This window comes from Mytilus californianus, unplaced genomic scaffold, assembly GCF_021869535.1.
Source record: "Mytilus californianus isolate M0D057914Y unplaced genomic scaffold, xbMytCali1.0.p SCAF_10, whole genome shotgun sequence".
Taxonomy (NCBI): domain Eukaryota; kingdom Metazoa; phylum Mollusca; class Bivalvia; order Mytilida; family Mytilidae; genus Mytilus; species Mytilus californianus.
The window spans coordinates 80,063,632-80,081,367 of record NW_026262582.1 but is presented as its reverse complement, the minus strand read 5'-3'; the positions used below and the strand labels follow the sequence as shown (position 1 = coordinate 80,081,367).

At 32.2% G+C, this 17,736-nt stretch overlaps 1 protein-coding gene across 2 annotated transcripts in view; it reads left to right on the top strand.

The window, feature by feature from the left end:
* LOC127719107 (uncharacterized) overlaps positions 1 to 14,940 on the top strand; it is a 29,219-nt gene extending 14,279 nt beyond the window's left edge. Inside the window, exons 4-6 of one of the 2 annotated variants that reach the window (XM_052225132.1) lie at positions 7,658 to 7,723; positions 11,986 to 12,042; positions 13,573 to 14,940. In XM_052225132.1, coding sequence (XP_052081092.1) covers positions 7,658 to 7,723; positions 11,986 to 12,042; positions 13,573 to 13,706 — 257 coding nt within the window. In that variant the 3' untranslated portion in view covers positions 13,707 to 14,940. Of the gene's footprint in view, positions 1 to 7,657; positions 7,724 to 11,985; positions 12,043 to 13,498 lie in introns of both variants that reach the window. The other variant, XM_052225133.1, reaches the window with a different exon arrangement.
* The last annotated feature ends 2,796 nt before the right edge of the window (positions 14,941 to 17,736 follow it).

Here is a 17,736-nt window from a genome sequence, read left to right as displayed (position 1 = left end):
TGGTAAAGCTATTGCTAAGGGGACAACAATTTGATTTTCTTGAAGGACGGCCCGTCAGGCCATTCCTGAAATGAATATCCTGACCTTTTCAGAGCTTGTAACAATTAAAGTCAGAAAGCAAATTAATAATTATAAAATAAAATTAGTAAAACGTGGTATGATTTCCAGTGAGACAACTCTATATAAGAGACCAAATGATATTAAAGTTAACAACTATAGGTTATCGTACCGTCTTCAACAATGATTAAAACCCATACCGAATAGTAAGCTACAATTAGCCCCGAAATGCCGAATGTAAAACAATTCAAAGGAAAAAACTTGCGGATAGTCTGCAACACAAAATGAGAGAAATTTCGTGTTTCGAAGCCACAGAAAAGAAAAGACATGCGCAGCATGTGAGAGGCAACAGATACAAAAAGGATAATCAAACACAAAAACAAACTAATAATGCCATGACAATAAAACGAACAACGACCAAAAAGACTAACAATAGTATACAAAACACAACATACAAATATAAAGCTTGAGCAACACGAACTTCAGCAAAACACCCGGGATAATCTCAGGTGGTCCGGAAGGGTAAACATATCCTGCTCCACAGGTAACACCCATTGTGTTACTCCTATTAAATAAGTTGATAAAGATTTTTTACCGTGACCATTGAAAAAGATATTTGGACATTAATCGAGACACACCTTCCAATGGTGATTAATGATCGTGCCATGTATGATCACCAAACTTTAAAGTGTTCTCAGGTATAGTAAACACAATGTTTACCAAAGTGAAATAGGGTTCCCACAAATGACCTCAGTAAAAGACTTGAATCTTGATTTATAGATTTGAATAATAATCGTGACATTCCTTTTGACAGTGGTGAATAACCATGCCAAGTATATTTTACTTCAAACTAATCCCAAATTATAGACCATCTTGACCATAGGACATGGGGTTCTCAACTCCGACCTAATTTATTTTTACCTTAATCTTTGACCTGAGTTGTAAATATTACTTATAATGACAGACGCGCTGGTGCTAGGGATGATACATGCCGAATATAGACTTTGAAATCATTAAGGTTCTCAAGATATAGAACATACACCATTTCTACCATAGAACATGAGGGTCTTAACTGACCTTAGTATTTGATCTTGATCTTTGACTAATAAGGTTTTATATACATTATGACAGAACCTCTGGTGTAAGTGAATATACATGTCAAGGTTTAACTTTGAAATCAAAAAGGTTTTCAAGATATACAACAAACAAGATCTTTACCACCGCACATAGGGTTCTCAACTTTGACCTTAGTTTTAACCTCGTCTTTTGACCTACATGCGTTCAGCATTTTTTGTTTTGAATGTGTCAACGTGTTTAATTCAGGCACATTTTTGCACCTATTCCAAGTCAGGAACCCCTAGCCTTTGATAGTTTTTTGTGTGTGTTTTTTTATATTTTGGTTCATTTGCATATTTAGTAGTTTAATGTGGCATACATTTCGCTGAATTAGTATACTCTATTGTTTAGGGACCAGCGGAAGCCCGCCTTCGGCTACGGTATTTTTCGCTGCGTTGAAGACACATTGGTGTCCATGTGCTGTTTTCTGCTCTTTGGTCGGGTTGTTGTCTCTTTGACACATTTCCCGTTTCAATTCTCTATTCTATTATTTGAAGGATTTAGCAAAAGATTGCTAATGACGAATACTTATTGCACAACAACCAACCCAATACACAAGAAAGAATGACAACCTTGAGTGGACGACTGCAACAGAAATGAATTTCACCCAAACCTCAACAAAATATTATCATGACATAGAAGTGGCAAATCTAATTTGCCTAGCGTTTCCTTTTAAACGACAAACGAACGAAAAATTAAACATTAGATGAAAGTCATTAAAAGTACACACGTTTGTGAAATTATGAATTAACTAGATGAGTATTGTCTGCTTATTGTCCAGCGGTAAGTATTTAGTTCAACGAGGTAACATGTTGATGAGATCCACAAGGTCAGAGTCACTGACAGGCAGACATCAATCAGTATCGAAAATGATATATGTAACTGCTTATTTTCCGATTTGTAAAGTAAATTAAAATCTGGAAATTTGAGGTCCGAAAGTACAGAATACATGTAAATATCGCACTCAGCAATTTTGACTTTAAAAAGAACGAGGAGGATACCAAATGAACACCCTCAAACTTACAAGTGTATGAGAAACAACTAAAACGTTATGGCAAAATCATGTTTTGAGACAAAACATATACAATTTAATGATTCGTAAAAACAAAAATGAATTTTGTTACCCCCTGTAAATTTTGTATCAATAAAACAGAAAACTAACTGAAAATGAAATATAATTTTTAAAGAAAGTTCGTAGTACACATCTTTGAGAAAAGTTTGCAGTACAATGTATTACGTGCATCCTAATAGAGATTTCCAATAAAATGACATTACTCGACATAACCAACGTATCTCGGACTATTGCATTGAAGGATGACGGAAGGGAGCACAGACTGCTTGACCCATATATTTATCTCTCAAACGGTGAATTCTTAAAGCCACTAAATCAAAATTAAGTTTGAACAAATTAAAATAATGGAAACTGAAGCGAAATGATATTGTCATTTTTGATTTATAATTTATAAGATTAAAACAAGAGTTTCAAACACGCCGGAATGTAAAAGGTGTACACGACTTGTTTCTTCTTTTTTTTTAGCATACTTCTATAATTTATTTCAAAATACTTTTGTCAGAGGTAGAAATTCAGATCACTGATTCATGGTAGTACTTTGTCACCATTCTGTAGAATTTTACCAAATGGAATTTATGAGGACGCATCTTCAAGAAAAATATGATTACAGTTTACTGAATCAGTTAATGTTTTTACTTCTTGTCTTTAATAATAATATTGCATTGACTCTTTGAAGAGTCCGTACAAACGTATGCGTAATTTAACGTAATTGCTCTTAAATTGTTTTTCTAAAATGTTTGGCGTTTAACATATGCAAATACGTATGAAAAATGGACATGAACGATTATTTGATTGACGTTTTGTTAAGTAAGATGATCATTTTAGTGTTACGGCCAATTTATGATAGCAAGGGGATATGCATCCGTCCGTTCTTCCGTTCTGTTCAAAATATAAATCGTTTAAAAGTATATACCAATTAGAGTTTGACCCGGATTAAGTGGTGCACTGCACATGGAAATATGATCATGTGAAGGGGCACGGTGTCTTAAGGCCACACATTCTTGTTGCAAATGTTTTGATTAATACATGTACATGTATATTATCTCCCAAATTTATTACTGTCGCTTTGGTCTTGTGGTAGCGTGCTCGCCTCGACAGAAACCCCACCAGGGTGACCAGGGAATAAAAATATGGTCACTATTGGTCTTATTCCGAACGGCAGTTAAACCATTGACAAAGTGGAGTGTCCGTTTGCTGTGCGGGATGTACAAGTTCGCAATCACGTCCGGCCAGAGTGCACGTGGGGACGTTAAATTCGATGCTTCTTGTAGAGAGAATGCCACGCTCTCTGCATGTTTAATATGCATGAAATATTTGCCACTGGACCTTAAGCAACGAACTATCAATTAATTGACAGTAGCGTAACTTGAATTCTATTTCTGGTGAGGCAAATGATTTGAATCTTGGCAGTCATATCCGAACTTGGTTAGAATACGTCAATGCCAAAAGGAAGTGGACGGTTATAATTGAAAAACTGAATCGCAAAATAGCATGAATAGTTTTCAGCATTTACAACTACAAGAAAAATCATAACTTTAAACACATCTGATTGATTCATTAATTGATTGTTGTAGCCGGACACTAAGTGACAAAAACTGCATGCATATTCAGAACAAGTAAAACAAAATAATACAATAGATATGTATACTAAGTCGACCATGATAACAGCATAAATTTCAATTGTACTTGGGAAAAAAGGGGCTAACAGTTTGTATGGCTACAGACCCCTGTGGATCCTTGGTTCTGTTCCGTGTAGAACGAATGTACGCACTTACTCCTATTTGATGTGGCTGTGTATTTATACATTCCGGACAACCAAACGGACGACCTTTTTGTATATAAAGTTGAATATAATCTTGTATAAAGTACATACTGGTACATCCCGCAACGCTAAGGAAACACCCCAAAGGGTGGTTATAGGTGACCATACTCTTGATAGGTCACACCACTGTCACAAAGATCCTGTCTATGAAAAGTCCAGATGTGTGGTATTTTATCATGGAATAATAATATTTTCAGTGCGCATTACATCAATTTATTTCAATGAAACTGCTGGTTAAAGGTGTAATTTTCAGTATTCAGTTACAGACAGGTCCTGATCAAAACAAAAATAATTGACAGAATTATATGTATGACCTCCTCTAAAATGCTTTTATACAGATTTGGGGATATCAAAGTTTAAGATCCACCATGTCTTTTAACTTTATACGTTTAGCTTTTGTCAAAATGCATGTAATATAATAACTGGGTGCACTATGAAGTCTTGCTTATATCAACCAAGGTACATGTCAGTAGGAAGAGTACAACGTAAAATGAAGGAATGCCAAGTGTCTGTTGAAAACTACGTCCACCTAAAGTAACAAAATCGTTGTCAAAAACAAATTAAGCATCAAGTCAGTTTCACAGTTATGACATCTTGTTTGAATCATTTTTTTTTTGCGAGGTTTATCTTGTCTGTTCCTTAAAAAAGATATTTGCATCTACCTTGTTCATTTTATGAAAGAAAGTTTGACGCATATTTTTTTTCAAGACGTTAATAAAGATGAATGAGTGAGTAAAGAGAAAAGCAGTCAACGTTTTGAACCGTCGTCACTCTGTATATTCTATACTATGAAATACATGGTATATATTTTCTCTTTATCTCTCTTTTTTAATGGTCAAAAATTTGGTGAGGTGGTTGCCTCATTGCGTCAATGGAAGCTACGCAACTGCTCGAGTGTGAGAAGTATTGGGCTCGATCCTCGCCCGGTTCAAATCGAAGATTGGCTGCCTCTCTGCCAAGCAAGCAATATTTAGGAGTAAGGGCAAAGATTTGTCGGTCCGGAATCAGAATCATGTGTCCGGGTAGGGTGACATGTCTTCCTGCGGTATAATACAAAGTCTGGTACATATTCATCTTCTCGTCCTTAAAATGTATTATAACGAACATTTATATATATGACCCTACATCATATAAATACTTGTATTTTATATTCCACTTCTAACGTGGCCTAGATCCCCCCTTTCAAAATCCTGGATCCGCATCTGGCAACGAAATCTTATTATCTTATGTTGTTCTATGTTTCTTACCTTACACATTTCCGTTAATGATTTATGCAGTAAAACGACTTATGTGACCCCCATTAGTTATTTATCAATGCAATGGATAAACTACTATAAGTTAATTTACCTCAAGGGATATTTTGCCTGGAAATGTCTTTCGTATTTGGACTCCCGTAAAACAAAACAACACAGAACAATCCTTAATCGAGCACACCTTCTTAAATACAACCAATATAGGGCTTTTTTTTTTATCAATACATGTTAAAATAAATGAAAAATACTTTTGTTTAGAAATTAATTGGGAGCGATAGTTTTATAATGGGGCGTTCATCTGCAAAGTATATTGAAAAATAATTGTTATAATCTCAACCATGAAAGATAACTCCAAATCGATCGTATGAAAGGTATGGGATACGTGTGTTTATACGTGATTTTATGTCAGCGAAATAAAGGCGGGAATCTGGATAGCCATGTGATAAATGAAAATGCAAGATTTCTATCATTTTTCGTCATGCTAAAATTATTTTATATGAACGAAAATTTCCAGAGTGGGATTTTTAAAGTCTTTGAATACTTTGTTTAAACTTGAGCGACGTATTTAATCAAATTCAATGGTTGGCAATAACCTGTCTCATTAGGTCTGGACGTCGAGTTACGTACGTATGTCATTTTATTGGAACTCTACTATAGTCTATATATTTATAATTCGTTTTACAGAATATACATATTGCCTTATCTCCGAATGTCTTAAGTTTACTTGCTTAATGTTTGAATATTTATTAGCGGTTCTAATAAATCAATTTGCCTGTAAAATGTCTTAAAAATCTGTTATGATGTCTATTTACATAAAGAAATCTAACTGACATACGCCAACCGTCGAAACAGACCTGCTTCAAGACGGAAACAATTGCATGACGTTGTGCATTGTTACGCTTCTTTTATGACGTTTTCCGTTCTAATTTCAAATCTAGGGCCTATCCCATGGCACTCAACAAAAGAGCCGTGGTATTTTTAAAAAGTTGAACCAAGGATTTGTATAGTCACTATACAAATCCTTGGTTAAACGAAAAACAAAAAGTGTACGTCTGCTACTAGCAACAATGTAAACATTCTGATCAGGATCTTTTAAATTCTGGCATATTTCATGTGATTTAAAAACGCTGCGACGAAACACACTATGCGTAAGAGTTATCTTTCTTATGTGTTCTGTACCCCTTTAAATCGTTGCAAATAAATATTAATTTATAAGTTAAAGGTATGATTTGATGCAGAGTTGGCCCTTAAAAAATAGATATATCAACTTATTTCAGATTATCAAAATAAAATGCTGAATGAATGTACTTTTATAAAATGATGCTGTTTTTGTTAAAAATATGTACTTGTCATTTGTTTCGAATTGAAACAAATGAAAGAAATTCTAGTAATAAAGTGAAACTATACAACTTGAAATTTGATATGGACATGCTTAGAAAAATTATACAGCACAACCTTTGCCCACCAAGATGATTAAAGATATTTAAATACAAAGTGGATTTATCAATTATATATTAACAACAAATATTATGGCGACGCCTTAGTTATGTGTTAATTAAGCCGAAATGATCTTAAAGTTTCTACTGTGGTAGCTTAAAAGGGACCGCTTATGACTTCCTTTGCTTTGAATATCAATGTCATTAGATACACAAAATTTAGATATCAAGTAAGGAACTTACATTAACGGATTAAAATATTTTACCCCGATTCACTTCCTATAGTAAAGGTCTATTCTAGAGGTAAAATATTTTAAGTTCAAAACTATTCCAAACGTTGAAGACCTGATGAAAACAAAAAAGACCAAACATTAAAGCAAAACCTAGACAATAAATCAAAGCTATGTATTAGGGAGATTAATGAGTAATTGAGACTTTCATTTGTACTTATAGACATGTTCATGTTTGCAATGTTTGTGTTTTGATATCGATAAAAACTGCATAATGTTCCGGGGTACAAAAAAAAAGGACGTTTCTGATAATATTTCTTAAAAAGATTGTTACTCTACTTAAAAGTAGCGTTGATCTAACTTTGCCTTAAATTCTGCATTATCAATAGCAATGAAATTCAAGTTAAGTTATTTGCAATAGAACAATCGAATTGTTTTTCCAGTTAATCCATCTTGAGATGTTTTATAACTAAATGTCCGCGCTGCTGTTTTCAGTCGTAAATGTAAGGGTGTAAGTAAATAGCAGGATCATATATTAATTCTACGGCGTTTTGATAGATTGAATGTTTTTGTTTTTGTTAAAGTCAAATCATTGATGATTATTTTGTTGCGAGTTATCATATCAGCATGATCAGTATCAATTATTTCATATTTAACATTATTGTTTACAGATGACGTTCAAAGAACAGAACCAGATTTTTCTCGGATGTTTTACTTAGTCCGTCATGGCAATGAAAGTAAGTAATACATTTTAATCTCTAGCTATATAATTCCTACGCATTATGACAAGTTAACCTTGATATGCTTAACGTCAAAAATTAAAATTTTTACAGGGCAATTTATTTAGAATTTTACGGCAAGGCAATTTCTTTTATTGCGACTTGCATTTTGATACGTTTTTCAAATGTGATTAAAATTAGTTACATTTGAGATTACCGTGTTCATTCTTTTTGTTATACAGAACAATCATATTAAGAATGTTTTGTCACGGCACGTGCTATGAACTACAGTCTACAAAGTACAATGTATGAACTGAATGGACTATTGGAATGAAAGATATTTTTAAATATGTTAAAATTGATGTTGTTTGTTTTGTTCAATAGGAGTAGCGTAATTCCGTCTCAAACATGAGATCCCAATATTGAGTACATTTGCACTTACAACTTCAAATGAGGAAAATTTCGAATGAACTGAAATCTGCTACACCATTGGTAGTTCAAAGAAAATATTTATCAATAATTTGTTACTTGAAGGCATCTGGTTTTAAATATTTTCTTTGCTGAGGTTACAATCCCTTTTTATGTTACACAAGTAACAAAGTAATTGTCCTTAAGTGAATAGAACCGACCATACAAGAACCTCATGGGTAGTCAAGGTCGTTAAAACCCTCTTCATCATCATAATGCACACTTTTACATAAGGTACTGGTACTTAAATAAAGTGTATAGTTAAACAGAGCTTGTGGAAACTAGTTATGTTATGGAGTAATGTACTAACGACAGTTGAACGGACCAACTAACGACGAACCACCCGATGAGACCATGCATGCAATATCTGTTCCACTGTCTCGGTAACAAGTTTTCAAATATTGATAAATCTAGGTCGAGTTACAATCCATTACTCTTACAGCCCTACATTAAAATTATTGACGAACAACATTTTTTAACAACATAAGACATGTATTCTTATGAAAACCATTGGTAACGAGGTTTCTAAAAAGTAAAATAACAAAAATACCGAACTCCGAGGAAAATTCAAAACGGAAAGTCCCTAATCAAATGGCAAAATCAAAAGCTCAAACACATCAAACGAATGGATAACAACTGTCATATTCCTGACTTGGTACCTTTGCCTAATTTTAATTCGTTTTTATGAGGGGGTGAAATAACTTTACACGAGGCTTAAGTTAAATTAAAGGGGCTTATTTGAAATGGGGAAAACATATTCAAATGAAGGTGATACCTGTTCAGTTTTACAATTACTGTGAAAAACTAAAAGATAACAAGGCAAAAGTTTTCGAATTAAGACAACACATCTATTAACGAAAAACGAATTCCAAGGTAAATTAAAAGAGAGGTAAATTAAAACTGACAAAACCAAGCACTCTACTAACGGAACGACTGGAAATCAATTGTTTTATTCTAGAAATTGTATATAAATTTTCCAAAGAGTGTATGCAGAATAGCGCAAACTGTTTGAGAAATAATGCCAAAAATTTGTTAATTAACACAAAGATAAAAAAAAAAAACAACATGTTGTTCTAGCACGAGTCAGTATAATTATATTTCTGACCAATCATATATGGCATGTTTAGTCATGGCACATACGATCAACGTAAATGAAGGTTAAACCTGTTTGTGTAAAAACATTTGCCTTACTAGTTAAGAATATATGCTGTCTTGCCCAACCTTAACCCTGCGCCTAACAAGATAATAACCAGTAGCCAAATCTATTGTGGAAATATATTATCTCACACCGTATTCTTGGAACTTCACATATTTGTCTTAAATGGTTATGAAATATTATGATTGTAATCATATTCATGTAAACTTTACGAAATATACAAACATATCTTAAAGTAAAATTACTTATTTCAATATTCCTTGACTCTGTTATCTCTGAAGTCAGACAATGTTTCCATTTACACATGACATGAGTCATATGGTTTTCATCAGCTAATATACACATTTCTAGGTCATGTTTAGACATAGGTTTGAAATGATGATGATAATTATTCGGTAAATTAAATTTTTAATGTGTAAAACACTGTTTACATTTGTTGTACAGGTGTCACGGCAGGGAATGTGTGTATTTATTCATAGTTTACCTTTTCTGTATAAATTAACAACTAATTCTCGTATTGAGAAGAATTTCTTTAAACCAATATCTACTTTTCATGACTTGTTTTGCTTTATAAACAACGGCTAAATACATTTCTTTACTCACAGGCTATTTTGCCGTCTGTCAATTTATGGGGAATGAAACGTCGATTTCTATCTCTTTGAATACCAATTCGTCCCCCTGACAATTGATCTATTATTGTATTTTGAATACCACAGATTTAATATTTTATGGTTATACCCTGCCGGACACAAATATATTGTAAATATTTTGTTTGGGGGAATGAACTAAGTTGTATGCAACTTACTTCTATGTACTTGCGTATATCGTCTGCTAAATCAATCCGCAAGCAGTGGTGTCCGATTGCGTATTTCAAGTTATTTTATTGGTATTATGACCTCTATTGCTTAGTTTTAATATTGTATGTTAAAGGACAATCATAAGACAACTCTAGATGGTTCCAATTCTATTTTTTTCAATATCTTAATATTGTATAGTTCCGGGAAGAACAAGTAACAAGTGGACCAGTACTTCACGTGACACTTGCCATTTTGTATATAAACGCGCGAACACTCAGTAATGGCAGATAGCACAAAGTTCTGCTGGAGGCAAGTTAAAAAAGGACACACAATATTAATAAAATTGTAAACAAAGCAGTAATAAGCTTAAGGTGAGCATAAGGATAAATAATGGAATATTGATAGCCTTTTTCTTTTGTATAGTAAGCTATCTCCCACCACGTCGGACACCACAACTATAAATTTAGATTGTATACAAGTCATAGAATTATCAGAAATTCGTTATCTAATCGTTTTATTTAAAACAGTTCAACAAATAAAACTGTAACATTGGAGTGGTACTCTATTTCTATCAATCTTGGATACATATAAAAAGAAATATGCATGTCACTGGTAAAACTAACTTGAGCTGGAGGATGCTCGTTTTAATTAAAATCTATGGAAAGACGTCAGAAACACAAATAGCAAAGTTACTTACAAATACAGGAAGCCGTTTAGTACACATAAATTAACCAAGCAGAGGAACCATATTAAACAAAGTAACTGACGAAGTTTATACACATATAGAGGTGTTCCGGGGAGCAGATACTGCATTTTATGAGCGTTCGTAAGTTAACTGCCCAGTATAGTACAGGATACTCTTACAATACTATCGTTTACTCGCATTATTTAAACATGCGGTATACACTTAAACAGTTCAACAAATAAAACTGTAACATTAGAGTGGTACTCTATTTTTATCAATCACAGAAAACTTCAGAATGATCAGCCCCTCAGATCCGGGGGGTGACTGTCCATAGATGCGGAAGATTCATCAGATCATGCTACACTTATGACAATCCATTAAACGCTTAATAAAATACTTTGATGAGTCTTATCCAGCGATTAGGTTAAAACAAAAGCAATTGGTAATTGTATTTTATCTAATCCTACAATATTACAAAATAAATAAATCATTGGACAATTACATTGTTATATACCGTACCCATTACTTTGACCGAATGTACAAATTGTTTACCAGAAAACATTGCCTTTAATGACAAAATATAGACAAAATATAGCTCAGTACTTACATACAGAAAGACATTTACAAATGTTATAGCTATTACTAAAACACTGGAAATTAAAGCATGAATCGCATGAAGGCCTTCAAAATCGTATCATTGATGTATACTCAATATGCAGGCAAATTTTGCTACATATAAATGGATAAGTCACAAGAAGACGAAATCGGAATTACCTCTTCAGTAGTAAAGTTTAGTTTGCAAATTTTCTTTATTGTACATTTCAACATTTAAGTTCAAGATATAAAGTATATAACACATATTTGGGCAATCCTTTATTACTCATAATGATGATTTAGAATCCAAAGTATCACTACAGCAACGATTCATTTGAAAACAGTGCAATAGTTCTTATGTATGCTCAAACACCAAATTTCAGGATAACACATCAAAGAGACCTGACATTCTATGTTGTACAACAGACGTGCGTTACGTAAATGTGAGACTTATTGGTGGCATTCGAACAAAACAGTTGGGTGGTAAAATGTAATAGGAAGTTGAAAAAATGCCAAAATGCTAGGTCTGAAAGTCTTTTCCTGATACACTACGTTTTGTGTTTAATCTTATTTTTTATAGATTCAAACTCAACGACAAAAATATCATCTATGCCAGTACGTTATTCAGCTGTGCCTGGTAAGTTTCCTTGTTGCTGATATATCGTTAAAAGCTTAAAACAAAACATTTAGTCACTGTAGTATTGAACTTTTACTATTACTTATAAGTACATGGGAAATAATTCGAGATATATCTAGATCAACGAGTAAAAACATATATATAAGTTACTCGGATGTTGCTAATATGATTAAATCCGAAGCCAAACTAACAGGGTCTTAAAATTCCTCAACAATAGAATCATTCGCCACAATGCAGACAATGACGCTTCCATTAAAAATAATATTATCTTATTGATTATAAGAAAATAAGAAAAAATTCATTACCACCATTTTTCGCGTATAAGTAAAACCTCTTGTTATAGAATTTGTAAAACAGTCGTCTATACAGAAACATATATCGACACTAAGATATATTCTGCATACAATTTAAAGAGGTTATGAAAATTTCGAACAAATATGAATTATATTGTTTAAATTTAGATTAAAACTTGTCGTCGGAAAAGCAGTAGAAAAAAAGTCTTTTTCACTTTATTGTTTGTATTATTTTTATTATAATTCCATGTAATGATCAGACAACAATTGTAAGTTTACACCACTGGAGTAATACCGCTGCTGGTGGCCAATCAGTTCGCAAGAGTATCATCAGCTCAGTAGTCAGTACTGCCATGATTTATAACAAACCTTTTTTGTAATGTCTGTTTAAATAAAACTTAGAAATTATTAAGACACTAAGGTTTCAACTCCATCAGGCAAAGTTGACAATATAGTGATACTGCTATTATTCTAAAGTTCTTTTTGGTCATACAGATATACAACTGTTCTTATACATCCTCGACTTTCAATTAATTGGCTTTGTGCAGATGAAGGTAAATCATAAAAAAACAATTCGGACGCATACAGTTCATAAAGTGTAGTTTTCATTTTTTCGATCAATATTTAATGAAACATTCATCTAATTAAAGTTTCTGCTTAGACATGTTTAAAATTTTTCTTTTCTTTTGTTGAGAAAGTGGAATAATCATAATACTGTTGGAAATAAGTAAAATAACAAAAATACCGTACTCTAAAGAAAATTGGTTGATTAAACCTGGTTTTATAGCTAGCTAAACCTCTCACTTGTGTATGACAGTAGTCGTATAAAATTCCATTCTATTGACAACAATATGTGAGCAAAACAAACAGACACAATAGGTAAAAATGTCAAAAATTGGAAACAAAGTTGATTTACAGGGTTTTTAAAATATAATAAACCACAAGCTATATATAGATACAGATGTATTTGATTGTGTTAACCGTGCAAAAACTGCTTTTTAAAGGTTATATATCGTTCTAGGCATAGGTGAAAGGTGTCTATATAGGTAATTTACGGGTGAATGATATAATGAGTTACATAAAACATACTCTTATATTTTTATTCTTGTCATTACAGAACTTATCTGTATATTTACTACACAAGTATATTTGTTTCATTTCAGAAAACCAAATCATTCATAAAACAAACCTAACCGGCCTGATTTTATATAATCTGAATGTATTTTTGTTATCATAGGACAGAGAGGTTCAATCAGTACTCAAAGTAGTACATCAGAAGAAGTAACGCAGTCTGTATCAAATAGTTTTAACATAAATGTGGACAATAGAATAGTAGTTCGTAGCAAATCTCTAAGGGAGAGTAATGCATAACGTTGACATAAATTATGACAGTGTATTTAAATAACTAACAAGTTTGCTTTTGTTATTGTGTTTAAAACTGTTTATCATTTTTTTAAGCCAATTATATGTTTTGATAATGTTGAAATATTAGCATACCTTATTCCACAATTGTATTGTCACTCTTCTTTAAACACTTGTTGTTACTCTGTATATGCATATATTGTTCATTGAAAGAGAGAGAGAGAGAGAGAGAGAGAGAGAGAGAGAGAGAGAGAGAGAGAGAGAGAGAGAGAGAGAGAGAGAGAGCGTACCCTTTATATCCTTTATCAATGAAATCATGAAAGGAAACGCAAGAAGATTGGTCTTGTACGAGTCATGAATATTAACACGTAATATTAAACCAACCTTGAGATACATTCTCCATATGCAGGCGCCGTATGAATGTTGCTGCACAGAACATAGGATAGAACACCGACTGACTGTTGAAATACCAATTCACCAACAAGTATGTTGTCGATCAAACGTCCAGCACTTTGATATACTTTCCTCGGTTTTTTAGAATCAGTACAATTCACAGGGTAAGATTTGCTTATGAAAACATAAATCAAGAAATATGTATTTACGCATAACTTTCTTGTTGAGAAACTCCTTTTTACATAGACGTTGAGTTTAAACTTTTAATTGAGCATTGGAAACAGTAGTTTAAAGCGTAGAAAAAACAATTATCAATATCGCTGATTTGCAGTCGATCTCTGATTACCTATACCTCATCACAATATTTCTGAAGGCCATCTTTTAATTTAGAAAGATTTGTGTTAAGAAATATGTTCATTCGAAAATCCTGATGACACGGCTGTATATTCCTTTTATCATTTTTTTCTTCTTCATTAAACTTTAGTATCCAATATAAAGACGGGATTATTTATTTTATAAACAAGGCATTATGAAATAAGGAATTGAAAATTGTTTCTTTTACTTAAATTGTGATGATAAATTTATGTCAACACCTTGCACTGCGTGATTTATTAAGAAAACCTCTTCGCAACATTTCAGATATTTTATTTGACGTAATCATATTCTTGATGTTATTACACGTTAAAGACTATATATTGAAAAATACCTCTGATCAACTTTTATTTTCTCATGCAACACATGCAACAGGTACCAAAAAGAACAGGAACTATGTGCACTTTTAGGAAATTGTGGCATCGCATTTTAAAATGAGATTGTGTTTAATATGTTTATGTAATGTGTTGTGTACTTATTTTGTGGTTTCGTTTTATGTCGGTCATCTTTTTGTATATCATGCGTTTTCCATTGGCCCCTGACTTTTAATTATTTTGAAAGCCAAATGAAACTATTTTGAAGATCTACAACAGGATCGATTTATCAAAAAAAGCTCTCAACAAAAGATACATTTATATTCTAAATGCCATTTCGCTGAATCTAAAATATAACAATTAGAAATATCAAGAATATGTCATAAACATGATATAAAATTTAAACATTATAATAACTGACTGAATTGCCTATTTCCACATGTATTTAAGGTAACAACCAACTAAACCTGAAATGAGTTTCTTGTATCTAAAATGAGTGGTGATCATACTTGTCAATCTTTACATGCTTATACGTCATAGTAACATTCAATATGAAAGACATATTCGGACGTAAACATGTAAAATGTATGTATAGTAAGATTAATCTGCATTTAAAAAAAAAACAAAACAAAAAAACCAAGTTGATTGATAAATTACTCTAAAGCGCCCATATATTATGTATATAATTGTCGGTACTATTCGAATACTTGTAATCCTTAGTCTCTGTTTAGCCCGATTGTTAAAGAATCGTACGGTGCTGATTGAACTTTATCTTATAAACCATTTGTCAAGAAACATTTCTACAGATGTTCCTTGACATTGCATACGATTCATACGATTTATTTTTCACGGTTTTGACTATGATATATCTTTTCAATGTTCTTTCCAGATAAATGTTTCATTGAATATGTTTTCTTTGTACACGTTTCTTTTGTTTTGAATAGTATCATCATTTTTCCTGATGATTTTCGTGATGCTGATGTATTTTCAGGTTTCAATTGTACCTAACCTCACAATGATTTAGAAAATATAAAGTTTTAGTAAATATATTTAAAACTAGCTGTATAGAATAGATCAACCAAGGATTTGTTTATTGGATCAACGGTGATAACATTTTTAAACTGTGATACCCAAACAACCTTGGTATGAAATTCTAGACAGAAATCTCCGGCCTGCAGGTTAAAATAAAACTATTTTTCGGTAAGATGATGTTTTTACAGTACATGGCTTTAGCTGTGGGTCTGTTGTTAACCGTGAAATCGAAAGAGGATACCAATTAAAGTGGTATTTATAACCATAAATCCAATAAAATGAGAAAAGTTAAAAGAATGAAAGCCGATAAAATCAACAGTAAACGTTGGGCTTAACATTACAAAAAAAAACTAGCTTAACCTTGAAGAGTATGCAATTCTAAATCAAGGAGGTGGTAGGCAATTTCCTAATAATATTACAAAAGAACTTGTCACAGATTCTTAACTAAACGTCTATCAGATTAGTAAAATTTCTAATTCACTGACATCTGTTGGACATAGATACTCAAATTGCAGAATCTTATTAGTAATATAAAAATCTGTGTTTTCTGTGACAACATTTTGAAAAATATATGTTAATATTTTATTTATTACACTCTAACTGTCTAACATTTAATTCTTCTCTGATTACAGTAATTCTCGTTTGTCAATTTTCCCAACTTCCCATGCTCCCCTCAGCAGAGTTATTTAATTCTGAATGGAACAACATGTGAATGAGTTATAAATAATATATAAATGATTGAATATTCTTAATTTAGTTTTTCTTTATTCTCAATTCTTCCAGAGACATGTATATGCTCTGAGAATAATGTCTCTGCATCATGATTCTTCATAATTAAAAATATACTCAATTATACTCTATGATCCTTCATTCTATATTTTTGCTTTTCAACTATCTATTTTTTTTTGTCCTTACTTAAATCCCCATATTTGATACCAGACTAACTCTCATATAGTATACCATAGATTACATCTATGATTATACGTAAATGTACGAAAGCTTGGCACGTCGAATACGGAAACCCGGAAATCTTTTCACCGTTGCCGTTTTCATACTATGACGCAAAATCCATGGACGCTCACGAGTCTGCTGCTGAATTAATAATAATAATAATAATATTTTATTCAATAAAATATCAAGCATATGAGTTAATACAATACTCAATATATACGATACATAAAGACATTACTAACACATACTTTGTAAAATATAATGGTATTTTATGAGTGTAGATAATCTTTAACTGCATGGAACAAATTTGCTGAGTTTAAGTTTTACTGTTTAAAAAGAATGGACAAAGATAGTCAGATAGTTGATACAAAGACCTTTGGTTTTTCAAACTGATGGGTAAAAAAGTTATTATAAACAGATATATTGAAATGGGTTACATTGTCGATTAACTGGAAGAATCCATTAGAAAGTCAACGCAACGAAAGTGTTTCGTTTTGATGGATTACGTACCAACTTATTGTACTTGGAAAGCGCAATGAAAGGTAAATATAATCATGCACATTTTTAGGAAGATGCTAGTGCTAAACTTTTCACGAAAAATCATTTGACTTTATTCATGTCATGCACATGTAAACCCGAAAATCAGTCAAAGAATGGCAAAAACGGAAGCAAGTCAAGGGTAACACGAATGACCGAATAACACCGTTTTTAACCGAATAACACTTGAAATGACCGAATAACACTCGAAATTTTAATATTAGCACATATTGGTGCCTTTTAATAAAAACATTGATTATAAAATAATATTATAAGAAATAACAATGGTCGCCATGTTGGATGTACACACTGATCTTTTTGATGAATTTACCTGCTTTCTATATATCATTTTTAAGCTATAAAATACATTTTAAATATACTATTATTCAATAATTAATGTTTAATTTTAAAATTTCAAGTGTTATTCGGTCATTATAAGT